The 21,853-nt window shown below is 48.6% G+C and overlaps 1 protein-coding gene across 8 annotated transcripts in view; it reads right to left on the reverse strand.

Moving 5' to 3' along the window:
- Positions 1-21,853, reverse strand: part of MPND (MPN domain containing) — a 719,135-nt gene that overhangs the window by 406,210 nt on the left and 291,072 nt on the right. Inside the window, exon 1 of one of the 8 annotated variants that reach the window (XM_077475747.1) lies at positions 9,647-9,862. The exons of the other annotated variants lie outside the window; for them this stretch is intronic. Within the exon in view, the coding sequence (XP_077331873.1) occupies positions 9,647-9,805 (159 nt within the window). The 5' untranslated portion in view covers positions 9,806-9,862. Of the gene's footprint in view, positions 1-9,646; positions 9,863-21,853 lie in introns of those variants that run through there. 8 annotated transcript variants of the gene reach the window in all.

The raw sequence follows: 21,853 nt of genomic DNA on the forward strand, positions 1-21,853 counted from the left end.
CAGAACCCAAAAGCTTCCTTGTGAAGGGGCGCCCCCACTCGGCCAAGTGGGGGGAAGGCTCCTGCAGTTTGCAGAAGCCTGGCGGGAAGAGATTCGGGACAAGTGGGTAACCTCCTCAATATCTCTGGGCTACAAGCTAGAGTTCCAAGAGATTCCACCTTCTCGCTTCCTAAGGTCAAGGATCCCCAAGGATCCAGTAAAGCAAAAATCGCTACTTCTGGCCTTAGATCACTTGCTATCCCAAGGGGTGATAGTGGAAGTGGACCCAAAAGAACAGGGTTCAGACTTTTACTCAAATCTCTTCACCGTTCCAAATGGAGATGTCAGACCTATCCTGGATCTAAAGGATCTGAACCAGTTTTTGCACATTCGGTCTGTCCGAATGCAGTCAATACGCTCTGTGGTCTCTTCCCTGCAAGGGGGAGAATTTATGGCATCAATAGATATCAAGGATGCATATCTTCATGTGCCAATTTTTCCCGCACACCAAAAGTATCTAAGGTTCGCGGTAGATCAGCGTCATTTTCAATTTGTGGCCCTGCCGTTCGGTCTCGCTACAGCTCCTTGGGTCTTCACAAAGATTCTAGACCCTCTCTTGGCAAACCTAAGAGCTCAGGGTATAACCGTGATAGCTTATCTAGACGATTTGCTACTCATAGAGCAAACAGTAGCGCTCTTGAACCACAGTGCTATCAAAACATTAGAACACCTGAAACACCTAGGTTGGCTTATAAACCTAGAAAAGTCATCCCTGCAGCCTGCTACAAGGTTGGAGTATCTGGGCATGGTCATCGACACCGCTCAGGGCAGGGTGTTTCTACCAAGGCCAAAGGCCATGGCTATAAGGGCTCTGGTGCACCTAATTCTGGGCAGAAGGACTTCCCCCATTCGGCTGTGTATGAGACTGTTAGGGAAAATGGTTGCCTCCTTCGAGGCTGTTCCATTCACCCAGTTTCACTCAAGGCCTTTGCAAAGATGCATCCTTGCGGCTTGGAACAAGAAGCCCCAGGCCTTGGACCTTCCTATGTGTCCATCCCCAGGGACACGCAAGAGTCTCGTTTGGTGGTTACAGACCAAGAATCTGCTGAAAGGCAAAACTTTTCTTCCCCTTCCATGGAAGATTGTAACTACAGATGCCAGCCTGACAGGCTGGGGAGCAGTGTTGGAGGAAGTATGCACGCAGGGGAAATGGTCTGCGACCAAACAGCTACTGCCCATAAATATTCTGGAAATTCGGGCAGTTTATATGGCCCTCATGAACTGGTCCTACAGACTACAGGGTCTCCCCCTTTTCGAATTTAGTCCGACAATGCCACAGCTGTGGCCTATATCAATCACCAGGGTGGCACCAGGAGTCTGGTTGCACAAAGAGAGGTGAATTGCATACTTGCTTGGGCAGAGAGGCATGTTCCATGCCTTTCTGCAGTCTTCATTCCAGGAGTGGAAAATTGGCAAGCGGACTTTCTAAGCCGCCAACAGTTATGCCCAGGAGAATGGGCTCTACACCCCGACATATTTCAGACCATATGTCACAAATGGGGCACTCCAGACATAGATCTGTTTGCATCCAGATTCAACAGGAAGCTGGACAAATTTGTGTCAAGAACAAGAGATGTATTTGCTCAGGGGTCAGATGCTCTGACAATTCCCTGGGATCGTTACAATCTAATTTATGCCTTCCCACCATACCCGCTTCTGTCACGGTTCCTGGGAAGAGTCAAGAGGTAAACAGAGTCGGTTCTATTGGTAGCCCTGGCTTGGCCCAGGCAACCTTGGTACGCAGAAATCATGAAGTTGGCAGTAGGCAGGCCTTGGATCCTTCCTCTCCGGCCAGATCTGCTCTCGCAGGGGCCAATTTACCATTCTGCTTTACACAGTCTGAATTTAACGGTTTGGCTGCTGAGACCTACATTCTGAGAGATTGTGGACTCTCGGAGCCAGTCCTTTTCCATTGGTCAATGCCAGAAAGCTGGTCTCGAGGCTTATTTACTACAAAATCTGGAAGGCATATGTTTCCTGGTGTGAACCCAGGGGATGGCATCCTAGAAAGTATGTCATTAGTAGGATCTTGGCTTTCCTCCAGTTAGGCCTAGAAATAAATTTGGCTGTAAGCACTATCAAGGTGCAGATTTCAGCCTTGTCAGTGTTTTTCCAGAAGCCACTTGCATCACATTCTCGTGTGCGGGCTTTCATCCAAGGGGCCATGCGGTTAAGGCCGCCAGTCAAACCTCTGGTATGCCCATGGGATCTGAATTTGGTTCTCTCGGCAATGCAGGGACAACCATTTGAACCATTGCATCAGGCTTCATTAGTTCTTTTGACTAAAAAAAATCAGTTTTCTTGATAGCCATATCTTCGACTAGAAGAGTGTCAGAGCTGGCAGCTCTCTCGAGCAAGGAACCTTATCTAATTATTCATAAGGACCAGGTAGTGATGCGTCCTAATAGGTCCTTTCTACCTAAGGTGGTTCCAGGATTCCATTTGAATCAAGATGTAATCTTTCCATGCTTTTTTCCAGATCCGCAGTCCGCAGAAGAAGAGTCTTTGCACACTCTAGATGTTTTAAGGGCAATCGGTATCTATCTCCAGGCAACTGCTCAGATAAGAAAGACTGATTGCTTATTTGTACTCGGAATCAAACTGTGGATAGTATGGCAAGGAACAAAGAGCAACAAAGAACATAGACCTGAAGTGTGCCGGGGTCACGTGGTCAGTATGCTTAAAAGGGGGCATACCCAAGTATACAATGTAATGAATGAAATGAAAAAGGGAATGGGTGGGTGGGACACGAGAGCCGGCGTCCACGAGAGGAGGAGGCAGAGGAGGGCAGGCTTTATGCAGACTGACTCCTCCTACAAACATAGGCTGCCCTGCGGTCAGCCTTAACTTTGTACTCGGAGTCAATGTGTGGATAGTATGGCAAGGAACAAAGAGCAACAAAGAACATAGACCTGAAGTGTGCCGGGGTCACGTGGTCAGTATGCCTAAAAGGGGGCAAAAAATACAGTAGGATGAAAGCTTTAACAACCAGATTACACTGTGAATTGACATTTAACCTGGGGTGGTGGTAACGAAAGTATAAACCTAGCTGCAGAAAGGGGGAGCGCTAGGAAAGGCAGCAGAGGGCCATCCTAGGGTTTGGCAAATGTAACATACAAGCTGGTATAAACCAACCCGAGCACCACACCTTACTAGGCTCCAAGAACCTGATAACAGAGCCACCCCCGAAAGCTGATTCTCGAACATACAGATGTAACAGAAAGCCGGGGTGCAAATCAGTTGATTGACTAAAGTAAGCGAGACCTTGGGCCAGAAGCACCACTCCCCCTGGCCCTAGGAACAACAAAACAGCTATAGCCCTGCCTTGAGCACCAGGCTGGTAACCAACGCACAAGGAGACCTGAGAGTCTGACAGATAGGTCACGAAAATAAGACCCACGATGGGAAGTCGACTGAGCACAGTTGGGGGACTACTCTGCTGGATCCCCTGAGGATGGCTTCAACCGAAAGTGCCGAAAATAAACCAACCTGATCGGTTACCCAACCTGAAATGTTAACCATCAGGACCTGGATGTTAACCATCAGGACTGGAAACCTAGACCGGAAAACATGCCAAGCAGTGACATGAGACAAACCTAACCTGTGACAAAAAAGTAACCTGTGTGAAGGAAACATGACTGAACAGGAAACATGAGTAGCGTGAGCTGATACAACCGAGAGCAACAAAAGAACTAAGGCTGCAAGAAAACACCATCTGCATAAGAAACGCAGTTTGCATGAGAACGGGATTTGATGAAACAATGAGAAAAACCTAGGAAAAAAAGAGAGAAACCTAGGGACACGAGAGGGAAACCTGGGGACACGAGAGGGAAACGTAACATAGCAAGAGAAACGTAACATAGCATGAGAAATGTAACATAGCATGAGAACCATAATATTCCATGAGAAACAATTTGCATGAAAACGTACCTGCATTAGAACAAACCGCATGAGAAATGTGAGTTAAAAAGAAATGTGAGTGGTGAAAGAACAGATTATTATTATTATTATTATTATTCAGGATTTATATAGCGCCAACAGTTTGCGCAGCGCTTTACAATATGAGGGCAGACAGTACACTTACAATACAAATCAATACAGGAGGGATCAGAGGGCCCTGCTCGTTAGAGCATACAATCTAGAAGGGAGGGTAAAATTGAAACAAAAGGTAATAACTGTGGGGGGGATGAGCTGATGGAGAAAATGAAAATACAGTTAGGTGCGGGTGAGGTAGGCTTCTCAGAAGAGAAGTGTTTTCAGGGATCGTCTATAAGCTAATAAAGTAGGAAATAGGCGGACAGATTTGGGTAGGGCATTCCATAGGATTGGAGAGGCTTTGGAAAAGTCCTGGAGGCGAGTATGGGAGGAGGTGTTGAGGGAGCTAGAGAGCAAGAGGTCTTGAGAGGAACGAAGAAAACGAGTAGGTTGGTATTTAGAGACTAAGCTAGTGATGTAGCTGGGGGCAGAGTTGTGGATGGCTTTGTATGTAGTTGTTAGTATTTTGAATTTAATTCTTTGGCTGAGCGGAAGCCAGTGGAGGGATTGACAGAGAGGAGTAACAGACACAGAGTGATTGGTAAGGTGGATGAGTCTGGCAGCAGCATTCCTGATGGATTAAAGAGGTGATAGACTATGTAGAGGTAAGCCAATGAGAAGGGAGTTGCAGTAGTCGAGGCGGGAGATGACCAGCGAGTGAATTAAGAGCTTTGTTGTGTCATTGGTTAGAAAGGGTCGTATTTTGGAGATGTTGCGGAGGTTGAGGCGGCAGGATTTGGACAGTGATTGGATGTGTTGCTTGAAGGAGAGTTCAGAGTCCAGGACTACACCTAGAACCTTGGCATGAGGGGATGGGCTTATGGTTGTGCCTTCGATTTTGACAGTGAGATCAGGGGAAGGGGCATATGGGGGAGGAAAAATTATAAGTTCGGTTTTGGATAGATTGAGTTTGAGGAAGTGATGTGACATCCAGACTGATATATCTGATAGTAAATTAGTGATACGTGAGGAGACAGAGGGAGTGAGCTGAGGGGTAGAGAAATAGATTTGGGTGTCGTCAGCATAGAGGTGGTATTGGAAGCCATGGGAGGCTATCAGTTGACCCAGGGAGGAGGTATAGATTGAAAATAGGAGTGGTCCAAGAACAGAACCTTGGGGGACCCCAACCGAGAAAGGAAGAGGAGGGGAGGAAGTAGAGTTGTAAGAAACGCTAAAGGTGCGGTTGGATAAGTAGGAAGAGAACCATCGTAGAGTACAGTCACGGAGACCAAAGGTGTGGAGTTTTTTGAGGAGGAGGGGGTGGTCAACCGTATCAAAGGCAGGAGGAGGAGTACAGAATAATATCGATTGGTTTTGGCCGTTAGTAGATCGTTTGTTCGTTTTAGGAGAGCAGTTACTGTGGAGTGTTGAGGACAAAATCCAGACTGAAGGGGATCAAGAAGGCTATTATCAGCGAGGTGGACACTCAGTTGATTGTAGACCAGACGTTCGAGTAGTTTGGATAAGAAGGGGAGCAAGGAGATGGGGCGTAGGTTGTTAGGATTGGATGGGTCCAGTGAGGGTTTTTTAAGTATGGGTTTGACAAGTGCATGTTTTAGAGAGTTGGGGAAGATGCCAGAAGAGAGGGAGAGATTGAAGATGTGAGTTAGAGAGTGTAGCATAGAGCCAGAGGGTGAACGTAGCATTTGTGAGGGAACGGGATCCAGAGGGCAGGTGGTAAGGTGTACATAACCAAGTAGTTTAGCAACTTCGTCTATAGTGGTGGGGTTGAAAGAGGGAAGTAATGATTGTGCCTGTGGGCATGATGTGTAAAGCGTGGAGGGTATCAGAACAGTAGAGACCTCCGCGCGAATTGTATCAATCTTCTGTTTGAAGTGATTAGCAATCTCCTGGGCCGTGAGTGAGTTGGTGGGTGGAGGTGGTGGAGGACGAAGTAGAGAGTTAAAAGTAGAGAAGAGTTGACGGGGACGGGATGATAGGTTGCTAATGAGAGTGATAAAATAGTTCTGCTTGGCAGAGAGGAGGCTAGAATTGTATTTTTGGAGGGCAGATTTATATTGGTTGAAATCGCTCTGAGACTTGGTCTTGCGCCACAGGCGCTCATGAGCATGACTATGTTTTTTCAGGCTTGATTCTGTGTGTAGTGAGGGGGGCCAGTGAGTCCAGAGAGGCTAGAAGTGAAGCGTTGTAGACAGAAGTGGCAAGGTTGGTGCAGGATAGGGGTGAGATTTTGTCGTAGAGGTTTTCCATAGCAGAGTAGAGAAGAGAAGGGTTGAAATGACGTAGGTTTCTGTGGGTAACTTTAATGCGGTTGGAGGGAGAGGAGGTGAAGGAGAGGGAGAGAGTGAAACTAATAAGGTGGTGATCAGAGAGAGGGAATGGATAGTTAGAGAGGTTACATGGAGTGCAAAGGTGAGAGAAAACGAGGTCAAGGATATTGCCTTCGGAGTGAGTAGGATCATGTATCCACTGTTTCAGGTCAAAGGAGGAGGTTAGGCTGAGAAGTTTGGAAGGGGCAGAAGTGTTATGCCGCGTACACACGTAGCCGTCTATCCAACGGACTTAGTCTGGCGGACTTCCCGCCAGACTGTCCGTCGGACTTTCGGAACGGGCTACTTGCCCACACACGGCACTTTTTCAGCTGACTAATACAGCGTACTAAGTCCGCCGTACTATCCGCCCTATTTTTGAAATGAACGGACTCGCCCACGCACGCGGAGGAAAGTCCGCTCATTTCGAGCAGGTCTCCAGGTAGGCGGGGCCCGCGAAGGAGACGTCGCTGGCCCCGCCACCTGGTATGGACTTAAAGGGGAACCCCAAATGCCGAAAAAAATCGGCGTGGGGGTCCCCCCAGGTCCACATCAGACCATTGTCCGAGCACGCTACCCGGCCGGCCAGGAAAGGGGGGGCGAGCGAGCGCCCCCCGCCCCTTCTCAGCCGTACCAGGCTGCGTGCCCTCAACATGGGGGGTGCCTTGGAAAAGGGGGGGCCGCGCGGCACCCCCACCCCAAAGCACCTTGTCCCCATGTTGATGAGGACAAGGGCCTCTTCCCGACAACCCTGGCCATTGGTTGTCGGGGTCTGCGGGCAGGGGGAGCCCCGGAGCTGTGCAATAAACTATTTTATCTTGTGTGTTGTGTTTTTTTTTGTACTTTATTTTACAGGTGAATGGGTAGGGGTACATTGTACCCCATAGTCATTCATATAGGGTGGGGGCCGGTATCCGGGGGCCCCCTTATTAAAGGGGGCTCCCGGATTCCGATAAGCCCCCTGCCCACAGACCCCGACAACCAACGGCCAGGGTTGTCGGGAAGAGGCCCTTGTCCTCATCAACATGGGGACAAGGTGCTTTGGGGTGGGGGTGCCGCGTGGCCCCCCCTTCCCCAAGGCACCCCCCATGTTGAGGGTCGGCATGGTACGGCTCAGCCGGCCGGGTAGCGTGCTCGGACAAGGGTCTGATGTGGACCTGGGGGGACCCCCACGCTGATTTTTTTTGGCGTTGGGGTTCCCCTATAAGTCCATACCAGGCGGCGGGGCCAGCGACGTCTCCTTCGCGGGCCCCGCCTACCTGGAGACCCGCTCGAAATGAGCAGACTTTCCTCCGCGTGCGTGGGCGAGTCCGTTCATTTCAAAAGTACGGCGGACTGGCACACACATGGCCGGATTGTCCGCCGAAATGCGAGTCCGGCGGGAAGATTGGAGTGCAAAACTACTTTCTAAGTCCGCCGTACTTTCGGGTCAAAAAAGTATGCCGGGGGCTACACACGGGGGGAATGTCTGGCGGACTTGAGTTTGCCGGACTTTTCCACCCGCTTGTTTGATCGTGTGTACGCGGCATAAGTCCGCCGTACTTTCGGGTCAAAAAAGTATGCCGGAGGCTACACACGGGGGGCTTGTCCGGCGGACTTGAGTTTGCCGGACTTTTCCACCCGATTGTTTGATCGTGTGTACGCGGCATTAGTATTAATAGGGATGTTGAAGTCCCCGAGAATGATTGTGGGGATTTCAGAAGAAAGAAAGTAGGGTAGCCAGGCAGAGAAGTCATCAAGAAATGTTGATACTGGTCCAGGGGGCCTGTAGATCACTGCTATTCTTAGAGAAATTGGAGTGAAGAGACGAATGCAGTGTGCTTCGAAAGATGAGAGTGACAGAGAGGGAGGTGGCTGAAGTACCTGAAAGGTGCTATGTGGGGCTAGAAGGATTCCGACACCTCCTCCCTTACATCCATTGGATCTGGGGGAGTGAGTCCAAAGAAGACCACCATGGGATAGGGCCGCAGAAGACGCAGTGTCTGATTCGTGGAGCCAGTTTTCGGTGATGGCGAGTAGGTTAAATGAGTTGGTGATAAAGATGTCATGAAGAAAGGTGAGTTTGTTGCAGACACAGCGGGAGTTCCAAAGGGCACAAGAGAAAGGGATGAGGAGGGATGAGGAGACTTGCCACCGAACAAGCCCATTAAAACGATCACCTCAATCTGTTAAACCCATAAGCGTGATGGGTAACCCGCGGTGGAAGAACATGGACAGCCCAGCTGTGTGAAACAACCAGAGAACATGATAGACCACCTACTCATGACATAACCAGCCCCCTGGTATCTGCTAAATATAATGACGTGGGCATGGGCGTCCGCAGAACTTTTTTCAGGAGGGGGCATAATTTTAGGTCACCCATGCTCCGCCCCTTTTTGACAATGCCATGAAGCTGAGGGGCTGTCATTATCACATAAAGCACAGGCATGTGCCCATCAAATTTGGTCTGCACAGTACGGGGGGGGGGGCAGTTTGTGTATATATAGGGGGTGGATGCTTTAGTATATACAGGTAGGAGGGTGGGTGTATATAGCTGTATTCAGGACAGATGATGTATATCTGCAGTCAGTGATGATGGAGGAAGATCTCTATATACAGGAAGGAAGGTGGGTATATACATCTACCTGTATATAGAGACCTTCTCCCTCATCACTGACTGCAGATATATATAATTTGTCCTGTATACAGGACAGATGATGTACAGTAAATCTGCAGTCAGTGATGATGGAAGAATAAGGAGGAAGATGGATGTTGGGTAGATAAGGGTCCGAGTGATGTCCATCAGCTGGATATATAAGGTGGTCTGGGGGTGATGCAGGCTGGCGGGAGTAAGGGGCTGAGATTTAGTCAGATAGTGATGTTTATAATTAAAAAAATTATAAAAAATATTGTGCACATCTACTAATATATACAACAATACACAATACAAAATTGGTACGTAAAGAAAACATCCTCTTTATGTACTTTATGTATGTCCAGATAATGTGAAATGTATTTATGACAATTCATGTAACCCTGTGTTATCCAAGCTCTGAGTCTGCACCATCAGAAGTGCAAACTCACCACATAAACACAGTCAGCGTTACATGAATGGTACTTTCACTTTATCTGTACAGAGTGATTGGGGGATGTTTATATGGATAGGGCTGTGTGCCAGTTTGGGAGATATCTGCTGCACTCATCTATCTCTTCATTCTCCTTGTCTTCATATCACTGATCACAATACCTACAAGATAAATCCTACAGAAATGTTGTCAGCTTGTCTTCCAAGGAGACTTTACTTAGTAAAACACTGAACTCACCTCCTCCCTGTAGTGTGAGCAGACATCCCGACCAGCAGTAGATACAGGGAGCTCCGCCCCCTCAGCACACTGCACTGGTGATCGGAGGAGGGGGGGTGAGTCAGATCTCACAGTGCAGGAGACGGAGGGAGAGAAGAGCTTTGGAGGTTCTAAATACATACACCGCTGGCACAGGTTATGTATTTAGAAGCTGCTGTCCCCACAGTAGCAACTGTACCCCCCCCCCCCCCCCATCCACTTACTCTGGGTCCTCAGTCCACCCCTGGTAAGAATGAAGGAGACTGGTTCCATCGGCTAGATGTGCTGCTGTGCAGCTTCATTGCCACGCCAGTTCTCACAGGATATGGGGGCCCTGCCAGGGGGGGTCACTCGCCCCCCCTTGCCCCTACCTGCGGACGCCCATGGACGTGGGTGTTGAAACTACAGGACCAACAGCGCATGAATGTGACCCTAATGACACCACCCGAGTGTATGCAGAAGTGAGCCCAAGCAACCTGCAGCGCTAAGACAGGAAATTAAAACGAACACTCAGGGCTAAAGTAACCACAGACCGTGGTGGGTAGTAGAAGAGGTATAAAGGTGAACGTAAAGTAAACGTAAACGTACGGACTACAGGCGAGAAGATTGTGGGACGACAATCAATCAATCAATAACAAAACCTCAGCCCGTAAGGACCTGTAAACGTGACAGACCCTGGATGCAAGTACCAGCTAACAGAAAAGCAGCGAACGAAGGGCAACGACAAGAAAAGCATAAGACATGAAACCTGCGGCATATAGGAATACGTAAGAAACACAAGAAAAGGCAAGAAAAGATGAGAAAAGGCAAAAAACATGGGAAACGTGAGAAGATGCATGAGACATGCAAATAGCATCAGACACGTACAATACATCCGACACGTAAAAACCATGAGGAACGTAAAATGCCTGAGAACCATGAAATTACACAAGGGCAATGACATGAAAGGCATAAGACATAAAACGTGCGGCACATGGGAAACACGTAAGGAAACACAGGAAACACGTAAATACGTCAGAACCATGGGAATACGTCAGAAAATGCTAGAAAAACATGGTGAAACGTCAGAAACATGGGAAACGCAAGAAGTTGCATGAGACACGTAAATTACAACAGACACGTACATAACATCTGATACGTAAATTGCATGAGAAATGTAAAATGCCTGAGAACCATAAATTCATGAGAACCATAAATGCGTAAGAACTGTAAACCGTTTAACCGTCACTGCCTGCGAAACGCAAAACGCACGAGAAGCGCAATTTGTATGAGAAACCGTAAAATTGCATGGAAAACCGTCAATTGTATGAGAAACACCAACTTCATAAGAAAAGTAAATCACATGAGAGACCCAAATCGCACGAAAAACAAAATTGCGTAAGAACCGTAACTTTCATGAAAAACATCAACTGCATGAAAACCGTGAATTGCATAAACTGTGAATTGCATGAGAAATGGCAATTGCATGTGAAACCGTAAAAAACGAGTAAGAAACGTGCGTGAAAACATAAAGCATGAGAACGTCAAATCGCATGAGAACGTAAAACGAAACGAGAACATAACTGCATGAGAACGTAAAACGAAACGAGAACATAACTGCATAAAACCGCAAATGCATGAAAACGCAACTGCATGAAAACGCAACTGCAAGAAACGCAAATGCATGTAGACGCAAATGCATGAAGACGTAATCGCTTTGAGAACGTCAATGGCCTGAGAGCGAAATCGCCTGAGACCAAAATCACATGAGACCAAAATCGCATGAGAAAACCATAAAATGCACAAGAACGTAAAATTGCATGAGAAAACCGTGAATAGCACGAGAACATGAATGGCACGAAAATATTAATAGCACAAGAACGCAAATTGCACAAGAACGCAAATTGCCCAAGAATGTTAATAGCACAAGAACGTAAAGCTCAGGCGGGGGGAGGCCCACTACGTGGAGCTCAAGCCCGCCACGTGGAGCTCAGACCCGCCACGTGGAGCTCAGGCGGGGGGAGGCCCGCCACGTGGAGCTATGGCGGGGGGAGGCCCGCCACGTGGAGCTCAGGCGGGGGGAGGCCCGCCACGTGGAGCTCAGGCGGGGGGAGGCCCGCCACGTGGAGCTCAGGCAGGGGAGGCCCGCCACGTGGAGCTCAGGCGGGGGGGAGGCCCACCATGTGGAGCTCAGGCGGGGGGAGGCCCGCCACGTGGAGCTCAGGCGGGGGAGGCCCACCACGTGGAGCTCAGGCAGGGGGGGAGGCCCGCCACGTGGAGCAAGACCCACCACGTGGAGCTCAGGAGGGGGGAAGACCCACCACACACTGAGAAGGGTCGATAACATAGGACTAAAGGCCAGTTTATCATGCATGCAGGCTAACGCGTCCTCCCCCCGGCAGAACACCGGGAGAAGGAGGCAGGCGGGAGAAGCATCTCCCCCACAGCCACCCGCGGACAAACCCCCCCCTTGGCAGGCGAAGCATTCTCCCCCCTCCCCCGGCGGAACACCGGGAGAAGGAGGCCGGCGGGAGAAGCGGCTTTCCACAGTCCCCCAGCGGACGACCCCCCCCCCCCTCAAAATACTCAGCAGAACTCGTGGAGCCGGACGAACCTCCCCCTCCCCCCGCTGGATGCCAGGAGAGGGAGAAACAAACAGATGTCCTCTCGTGGAGCTGGATGAGCTGACACGAGAGCCGGCGTCCACGAGAGGAGGAGGCAGAGGAGGGCAGGCTTTATGCAGCCTGACTCCTCCTACAAACACAAGCTGCCCTGAGGTCAGCCTTACCTTTATTTTGACAGAAATCCCTAAGAAGGGCCAAGCGGCATCAAAATCCACTCTCTCAAGATGGATTAGACAAGTTATTCTTCAGGCCTATAGTGTAAAGGGGGAAGAGTCCTTTTCAAGTGAGGGCACACTCACCTAGGGCTGTAAGTGCTTCTTGGGCAGTGCATCACCAGGCCTCCCTGGCTCAGATCTGTAAGGCTGCAGCTTGGTCATCAGTCCACACATTCACCAGATTTTATCAGGTGGATGTCAGAGGGCAAGAGGATACCGACTTTGGGCGCTGAGTACTGCAGGCTGCAGTTTAGATCCTCTGGTCCATGGCGGTCTATATTTCTGATCTGTGTCTCCCTCCCCTCAAACTGAGCATTGCTTTGGGACATCCCACTATGTAATGAAGCTCCTGTGTCCCTTGATGTATGATCAAGAAAATATGATTTTTATATACAGCTTACCTGTAAAATCCTTTTCTTGAAAGTACATCATGGGACACAGAGCTCCCGTCCTTCTTGGGTTTTATGTGGTTTCTTATTCCTTTGCTACAAAACTGAGGTGCCTCCCATAGGGGTTATATAGGGGAGGAATTCTCCTTAATTGGGGTTAGCCAGTGTCCATTCACCAGAGGTGCCTATATAACCACTATGGAATGAAGCTCCTGTGTCCCGTGATGTACTCTCAAGAAAAGGATTTTACAGGTAAGCTGTATATAAAAATCCTATTTTTCCACTCATCGCCCTCCTTAATGCACACGAGATTGTATGCCCCTCTCAGGTCAAGCTTCGTGAAAACCGTTGCTCGCTTGAGGCGGTCAAATAACTCAGTAATCAATGGAATCGGGTAGGCATTCTTAATAGTGACACGATTGAGACCCCTATAATCTATACAAGGTCTCAGTTCACCGTTCTTCTTTTTCACAAAGAAGAAACCAGCACCAGCAGGAGACGAGGATTTGCAGATGAAACCTAGAGAAGGTGCATCAGCAACATACTCCTCCATGGCCTTATCTTCCAAGACCGACAAAGGGTAAACCCGGCCACGAGGAGGTATGGCACCAGGTTGAAGGTCAATTGCACAATCATAAGGGCTGTGTGGAGGCAAACTACCGGCCTGACCTTTTTCAAAGACATCGGCAAAATCACAGTACTCCTCCGGCAGGGAGGGGAGTGAAGCGGTGCACAGGACCTTCAGGAAGCATGTCTCACTGCATTGTGGTGACCAGGAGAACCTCAGCACAGAGTCAATCAAAAGAGGGGTTGTGCCTTTGTAACCAAGGATAACCAATAACCAGCGGAAATCTGGGTGAGGAAATAACTTGGAATTGGATTATCTCATGGTGAAGAGCCCCTACGGCCATGGACAAAGGAACCGTCTCATGAGTCACATGGGCAGGCTGTAAAGGTCTCCCGTCAAGAGCCTCAATGGCAAGTGGAGTGTCACGCAGCTGCAGTGGAATCGAGTGCTGCGAAACAAATGCAGCATCAATGAAGAGGTCTGCAGCCCCAGAGTCGATTAGAGCCTGTATCTCGATGGACGACTCAGGCCAAGAAAGGGTGACCAAAACCAGGGGCTTATCCTTCTGGATAACTGGGGACAAAACAACGCCACCTAAGGTCTGTCCATGACAGGACCTCAAGGTTTGGGCGTTCCCTGGACGGGTAGGACAAGACTTCAAAAAGTGACCTGCCTGGCCACAATAAATGCACAATCTCTCCCTCCTCCTAAAGGCTCTCTTATCCGCAGAGAGACGCGTGAAGCCCAGGTGCATGGGTTTATCTTCACTGACCAACTCGGTACCAGGAGGCATGGGAGGTGAGGGAGGCATGGGTGGGACTACAAAGCTCGGAGGCAAACGTACAGGAGGCTTCCGCAAGCGCTCCTTAAGAGAAAGTCTTTATCTGAGTCTGGAGTCAATGAGGATGGCAAACAAGATCAAGCTCTCCAGCTCAGTGGGTATATCTCAGGCTGCTATCTCATCCTTGATGGAATCAGAGAGACCATGAGAAAAAGCAGCCACGAGGGCCTCATTGTGCCAAGCAACCTCTGCTGCCAGAGTATGGAATTCAATGGCGTAGTCGGCAATAGTTCTCGTACTCTGTTTGATGGACATGAGGCACTTGGCAGCAGAAGCGGAGTGTGCGGGGACGTCAAAAACCCTTTTAAAGGAGGCCACAAACTGAGGGTAACTCAAGACAACAGGTTTTTGCGTCTCCCATAGAGGGTTAGCCCAGGCCAAGGCTCTCTCAGAAAGATATCACAAAATCTACTTTGCTTCTGTCCGTGGGAAATGCCTGGGGCAGCATTTCGAAGTATATCTCAATCTGATTGAGAAACCCTCTGCATTGAACTGGATCTCCCCCAAATCGCTGGGGAAGGGGAGCAGAACCAGACATACCTTTTATAGAGGTAATACTCGAGACGGGTGCCTGCACAGAGACTGGCGCAGCAGCAGGGACGGCCTGCTACTCAGGTTGTACCGGTGCAGCCACTGTGGGGGGTTCCAGGTGAGCCGTGCGATTCGGGAACGTTTGTAATGCCAAGGCAAACTGATCCATGCGGTGATCTTGCTCATCCAATCTGGAAAAAAATATTACAAACATGTGGATTGACTGTATCTTCTGAATTTATGGCCTTCACGTACTGTCAGGAACCATGAAACAGACAGAGACAGAAGCACAATCAAATCACACTTGTTTATTAATAAAAATAAAAAGGTAAATAGGAAAAAGCGTAGTCAAGCAAGCCAGAGTCCAGTAGCCAGATCGGGTAGTCAGCCAGTCCAAAGTTCATAAACCAGATCAGGTAATCAGCCAGTCCAGACGTCAGGGATCCAAGGAGAGCAACTGCAAGCAGGGTGGAAGCCAGGAGGGATGTTAGCAAGCCAGTCTTGAAACAACAGCAGGAGATGGTTCCTAATGATGTGACCAAAACGTGAAGGCAATGGAGAAATGAGCTGGAGAATTTAAATAGGCAGGCCAGACGAGCATCATCAGAAACAGCTGGTAACTGTGGAGAGAGAAGAGAGCTGGCAATTAGCCAACAGCTGAGCGGCCAGCCCAGAGGAGGAAGGGCTAAGCCAGCCCTGACAGTTACAGATTAGGGTTGCTAATACACTTTCACCAGCCATGGCAAGTGCCCCATCTCATTAATATCTCCAGTAAGTTTGTTCCAAGGCAGTTTCATTCGTCTATGGCGGAACTAACAGAAACAAAATAAATCTTTTCTTCTTGTTTGGTACGTAAGGCTCTGGAGATCAAGTAGTTGGTCAGTCACATTCATTTCATCATCCACCCCTCTCATAAAAGTCAGCAACTGAGCCGTGTCAGATAGGTCCGTGCTTTTATCACAAGCTATTGAAAAGAAGTCCAAATCCACTTCTTTGGATGTTAACTGTCTCTTAATATCTTATGAAATCTCATCAATCCTCCGTGCTACAGTGTTACAAGCCAAGCAAATGTTGGCAATCTCTTGCTTCTTCTCGGGACAGATATTCTCAACCATTTTCATAACTAATTCTTTGATAAAGTCACCTTCAGCAAAAGATTTGCAATTTTTAGCAATTAACCTTGCCACCTCATAGGTCGCCTTTGTGGCATTTTCATTTCACTTACGGGCTCTTGTGAAAAATCGCTGTTTTGAGATTAAAATAGCTTCAAGTCGCTTCAACTTTTCACTGTGGTCACTGTGGTTAGCTTGTCTCATGTGCTATGTCTCAACTGTTAGTGTCTCTTGACATTAAATTCCTTATGAACAGCTACAGTCCTTTGGCATATCAAACAAACACAGTGATTCCGTATTTCATTGAAGAAATATTCCACTTTCCACTTGTCCTGGAAGCAACAGTCCTCACTGTCAACTTTCCTTCTCTTGTTTACAGTCGCCATTTTAGAAATTGACCAGAAGGAGAAGGAATCATGTGAGCGCAATGCCAGAGGTTTTGGTCTAAATGTGTTCGTCTGAAACACTAATACACTGTCCAACAAGAATTCTACCTTTTGTGTCTTTGTGCTTTGTGTGGTGAAGAATTTGAGGATGAGCTGTATTTGGATATATATATATATATATATATATATATATATATATATATATTTCCTCTTTGGCCCCCAAACAAATCCCAGAGCTCCGATCAGGTCAAGGATGAGCTGTGTTTTTTATATTTTTCTGGTCCCCACAAAGATGAGCTGTTTTTTTAGATTCCTTTCTGGCCCCCACAAAGATGAGCTGTTTTTTTAGATTTCTTTCTGGCCCCCACAAAGATGAGCTTGTTTTTTTTTATATTATATATATTTATATAGTCTTATCAAGGCACTTATCTTATTGCCTGAGAAATCCCAGAGTGCCTCTCACGGACACTCACAGGGATAGGATGCTGACAGCGCGCAGTGCCACAGCCAATCACCGCCGCCAATCACAGGCACTGAGTCACAAAGCTCTGTAGCAGTGGAAATTACTTGGTGTCTGTTATTGGCGCGGTGCGCTGTCCACTTCCCAACGGGCTTCGGAAAATGCCTCAGCAACAACTAGCATCACGCCCAAGCTTATCAGCGCTCAGGGAGATAAGATAAAAATATATATATATATTTAAAAAAAACAGGCTCATCCATACCCTTGGGTGCCACAATAGTGACAAAAGCAAACTGCAAGTGGGGGCCACAAATGGCCTGCAGGCCGGACATTGGACATGCTCTAAGGAATACCACAGAAGAAATACAGAGACAACTACAGCAACTCCATTCACACCATGATGACAAGGAGAGCCGTTTACGCCGCTGCAAACTTCGGTTAATACGGCTCCCTGAAAGAACGGAAGATAATGACCCGGCTGAATATCTGGAAACTCTCCTCATTAACACCTACGGCAGGGAAGCCTTTTCGGTTATGTTTGCGGTTGGAACGAGTGCATCGTATACTAGCGAAACCCCTGCCGGCAGGAGCACCTCCCAGAACCTTTATTGCTAAGTTTCTTCATTTCAGAGACAGATAAAATGATGTGGCTAACCAGGGAAAAAGGTAACATACAAGTGTTATGCCATGTGGCGGTACTCCCTGATTTCTCCAATGATGTACAAAGGAGACAATCCCAGTTTCAAGAAGTTAAACGCCGTCTCCGCGTACTGCATCTTAAATATGCCATGTTATTCCCTGCTAGACTCAGGGTAGAAGAGGATGGCTGAGTACAGTTTTTTGAAGACCCAGCCGAGGCTGCGGTGTGGCTAGACCGGAGAGGACAACCAGCCTAGCAGATGCATGGATCGAGACCTGTAGGGATTACAAATGTTATGTCCTCTTAAGGAACAATCTCTCTCCCATGCCTTCCCACCCCCCCCATGTTCTCTCTTTTTGTTATGGAGTCAGCGATGAGCTGCAGTGGCAGCCAGTATGAAGGGCGGGGGGTGATTATATGCCCTGCACTGTATTTCAAGACCCTTCTTCCATGACTATCCTTCCATAAAATTTGGTGTACCTATCCCCAGGAAGGCGGAATCCTCATTCTCTTAACAGACTGAGACTGTCCCAACGAAAGGCATGTGTTAATGCAACCTTTTATTCTGATAGCAAGAGACACACACATGAGGATTTGATCGATCTCCCTCCATGAACTTACCACGCACTGTGCAGTGAAAAACCTCCCCCGACCTCCAGCCAGTGCAATCTGCTGGAAGACTGTTTTCCTATTGGTTAATGGGCGTCTAATGGTTCCACCAAGTTGGAGTGATGAGGAGCTGGGTGGGAAGGAAAAAGCTGGATCATTGTACTGAAGCTTTGGGAATGTTTGCTCAATTGTGCACAAGTAATTGTGTTGGGATGCACCTTTGAATGTATACACCATGTATTATATGGTAATAAGTTTACTAGTGATGTTTGCAATATGTTGCTCTGCAGCTACCCTTCTGGTCTATCTTAATAATATTCGGACACAAACCTCATGTTCACAATTAAATTTATGACATGGAACATGCGGGGGTGCGTGACAGAATTAAGCGCACAGCAGCCCTCGCATTTTTTAAATCGCAGAGGGCAGATGTCAAGGCACTAGTGGAGATACATGTTACAGGACATCTGCAGTCCGCTCTAAAATGCCCCTGGATTGGATAGGCATATCACAGCACACATACGTCTAGGGGGGTTTCTGTACTGGTTGCTAAAGCTACCCCTTTGAATTGTTCTCAATCGAATCAGACAAGCAGGACAGGTATTTGTTCTTACATGCAGCTATAGGAGGAACTCCTTTGTTGATACTTGCCTGTTATGTCCCCCTCCCGTAAAGCTCGGGAGTAGTCAAAGAGGGCCTTGCTTATATGGGTCAATATCCAACGATGCCCGCTGTATGGATTGGGAATTTCAATATGACCATGAGCCCCTTGCTGGACCGCCCAGCGCCGTCTGGAGTACAAACCACTATACCACCGTAAACTAGAATGTGCCGTACACTAATGGAATTCGCATTGGTAGGTGTGTGGAGATATCAAAATCCAACTGCTAGAGCTTATACATGCTTTTCCACTAGTCATAATACAGATGTCCAGAATAGATTTTATATTTGTCTCTAAAACACTTTTACCTAAAGTCACAGGATTGGGCTTTGCATCCAGGGCCTTATCAGATCATTCCCCTTGCTGGATGACAGCATCCTTGCTAGTAACACCCACTAAGCAAATATGGAGGCTCAATCCCTACTGGTTATCTGTATTACCAGAATGAAGCAAGTGAACTACAGTTCTTTTTGGCTGAGAATCAGAACTTAGACACGTTTAACTTCAACTGGGATGCATTTAAATTGCATGCACGTAGAATCCTATCCACAAGAATAAATAGACTCAAACAATCATCTAAACGGGTAATGCGACTATCTACAAACAAACTGCAAAAGCTAGAGGAGACATACAATGCAAGCCCCTCCCTTGATAATCTCCAGAGACATACATTGAGAAAAGGAGTCCTGGAAGGAGAGGAAGGGATGGACGGGTGGACAGTATGACAATGTGGACAGCCACATTCATGCATGGGGATAGGAAAAGTTTTTCCCTTTAAGAAAAAGGGGGGTGGCCAGAGCAGGGAGGTGCATGGGGTTAGGAAGTAACAGGAGAGGGGGAAGTGGCGTCAGTCTGTGAGCGGTGGAGAGAGAGATTGCCACACTCTCACCGCTCTCCTGTATCAGCAGCAATGGCAGCCATTAGTCAAATTATAGAACAAGTGGGGGCAATAATTTCAGAGCGGAGAGCAGCACCAGACGGGGGGAGGCAAGTAACTCTACATGCTTGGCGGTCCAGGCTACCGGAGCGCTTCAGCCCTGACACCTCCCCTGGTGGTCAGAGGCAGCAGGGGCCAGTCAGAGACCATCCACCCCCCATCACTCAGCATCCCCAGGGATTCTGGAGTGGAGAAAGCAGGAGGACCCAGCGCAGAGGCAGGAGTGCTACGGTGGGGGATCCCAGCTCATTACATTGCTCAGCCCCCCCCGCTCATCGTAGATGCCAGGAACATGCGGCCAGGGCTGCATGAGAGGTTCAGAGCAGCCAGTTGGGCCAGCGAGGGAGAGCCGTGCCTCTGGATGCTGGCCAGGCTGCCAGGGCATCCAGCAATCCTGCAATGACCAGAGGGAGGACCGTGTGTAGCACGTGACAGTAGTGGGCGATAGTGGAGGATGAGCAACGGATGCCTGGGCCAGGGGGCAGATCAGGAATCCATCTATGCAGGCAGCAAGCGGGTCTCTCATGTGACGTGATGGAGAGAAGAATGGGAACGGCAACGCTGACCTTCAGCAACCAGAGCAGGACCCAGGGTGGTCGTTCAGCCGGATGAGAGCAGCGACAGATCGGAGGGTGAACTGTCCGGGTCGGAAGGTGACGAGGACCAGGGACATCCATCAGCGGGGGTTTCCAGAGTGACGGCTGGTGGGCCCAGTTCTAGGAAGCCCAGTGAGTGTATATCTTCTTTATCTGTCTCTTTCTTACTAAAAGATTTATTAGGTCAAGGTAGAAAGCAGGGGTCCATGGCGGGTAGTGCAAGGGAGGCGGGAGGGGATAGGCCCCTCACAGAACAGCCTAGGGACACAGGACACAATACCGACAGGGCGGGCCTTCAGGATCTGACGGGCTTGCGGGATTTGGTGCAGCACTTCGAGCCAGGCACAGGGTCCAGTCCGTCGCTGGCGCAGGCGTGGGCCCCTCCAAAAAGCAGGGATTGGGCTGTGGCAGCCACTCCACCATAAGCAGGCACGGCCAGGGTTTCAGGAGATTCTCTTGCTATGGCAGTGGGTGGAGTGACGGAGGTAGTCCTTTCTCCAGGGAAAGGCAGGTGAGAAAAAAACGGATTCAGTCAGGTTGGCGGACTCTGCAAAAAGTGAAGTTTATGTCTGTTTTGAAGGCCCCCTGGGGGCCCATCTTAAAACGGACATAAAGGAAAAATTTTGGAAAGGGGAGAATGTGGAGATCTTCACATTACTGCCGCTAGAGAAATTCAATCTGGATAGACTGAAACGGGTAGAAAGTAAGAAGGAGGACGAGGAAAAATGCAGATATCGTTTAATTCCTCATACTTTTTCTAACTGGTTGCAAGCCTTCGCTATCTTGGCAAGCGTAGTGGGGGGAGAAGACGCCTGAACATTGCTCGACTTTGTTCGTCTATCAGAAGGCCATCAGGGAGGCACACCAGACGTATGGCGGTGTGGCATGGCTATGGTACGACGAAAAATTGCTGGGACCACAAGGACATTAGCCTGCAGATGAAGCTTATGACAGCGGCGCAGGCTCCGAATCAGTTTTTTCAGGCAGAGGTCGGAGGTACCGTGGCCTCAGGACAACCGACAGTCAAAAGATGGTACTTCTGTTAGCAATTCAGTTAGGGCACGTGTAAGTCTGGGGCTAACTGTCACTTCAAGCACATGTGCTCTGGCTGCGGGAGATCCCATGCACTGTCAAAGTGCTTCAAAAGGGGGAAGGGGCATGCCGGAGAGTCTGCAAGCAAAATGGACTACGCCAGCGCAGGTGGAAAGGATGCTTCCTTTCCTTAGTAGATACCCCAACCGGAAAACAGCACATTTATTATGCCGCATACACACGACCGGACTTTCTGGCAGACTAGATCCGATGGTCTTCCCGATGGACTTTCCGTGGAGTTTTCCATACCAACAGACTTGGCCACACACGAACGGACTAAGTCAGTTCGAAAGTCCATTCGTTTTCAACGTGATGACATAAACAGGACTAAACAAGGAAGTTCAATAGCCGGTTGCCCTTGTGTCATATTTGGTCCGTCGGACTAGCATACAGAAGGATGGTTTTCCCGATTTTAGTCTGTCGGAATGGAGTCCATCAGATAGATTTGAAACATGTTCTATTTCTAGGTCCGTCTGATTTTTTTTGAAAAACGATCGGACTAGCCCACACACGATCAGATTGTCCAACAGACTGATCCCGTCGGACCTA

This window comes from Lithobates pipiens, unplaced genomic scaffold (assembly GCF_037356315.1).
Source record: "Lithobates pipiens isolate NorthernLeopardFrog02 unplaced genomic scaffold, aLitPip1_a1.2 Scaffold_13, whole genome shotgun sequence".
Taxonomy (NCBI): Eukaryota; Metazoa; Chordata; class Amphibia; order Anura; family Ranidae; genus Lithobates; species Lithobates pipiens.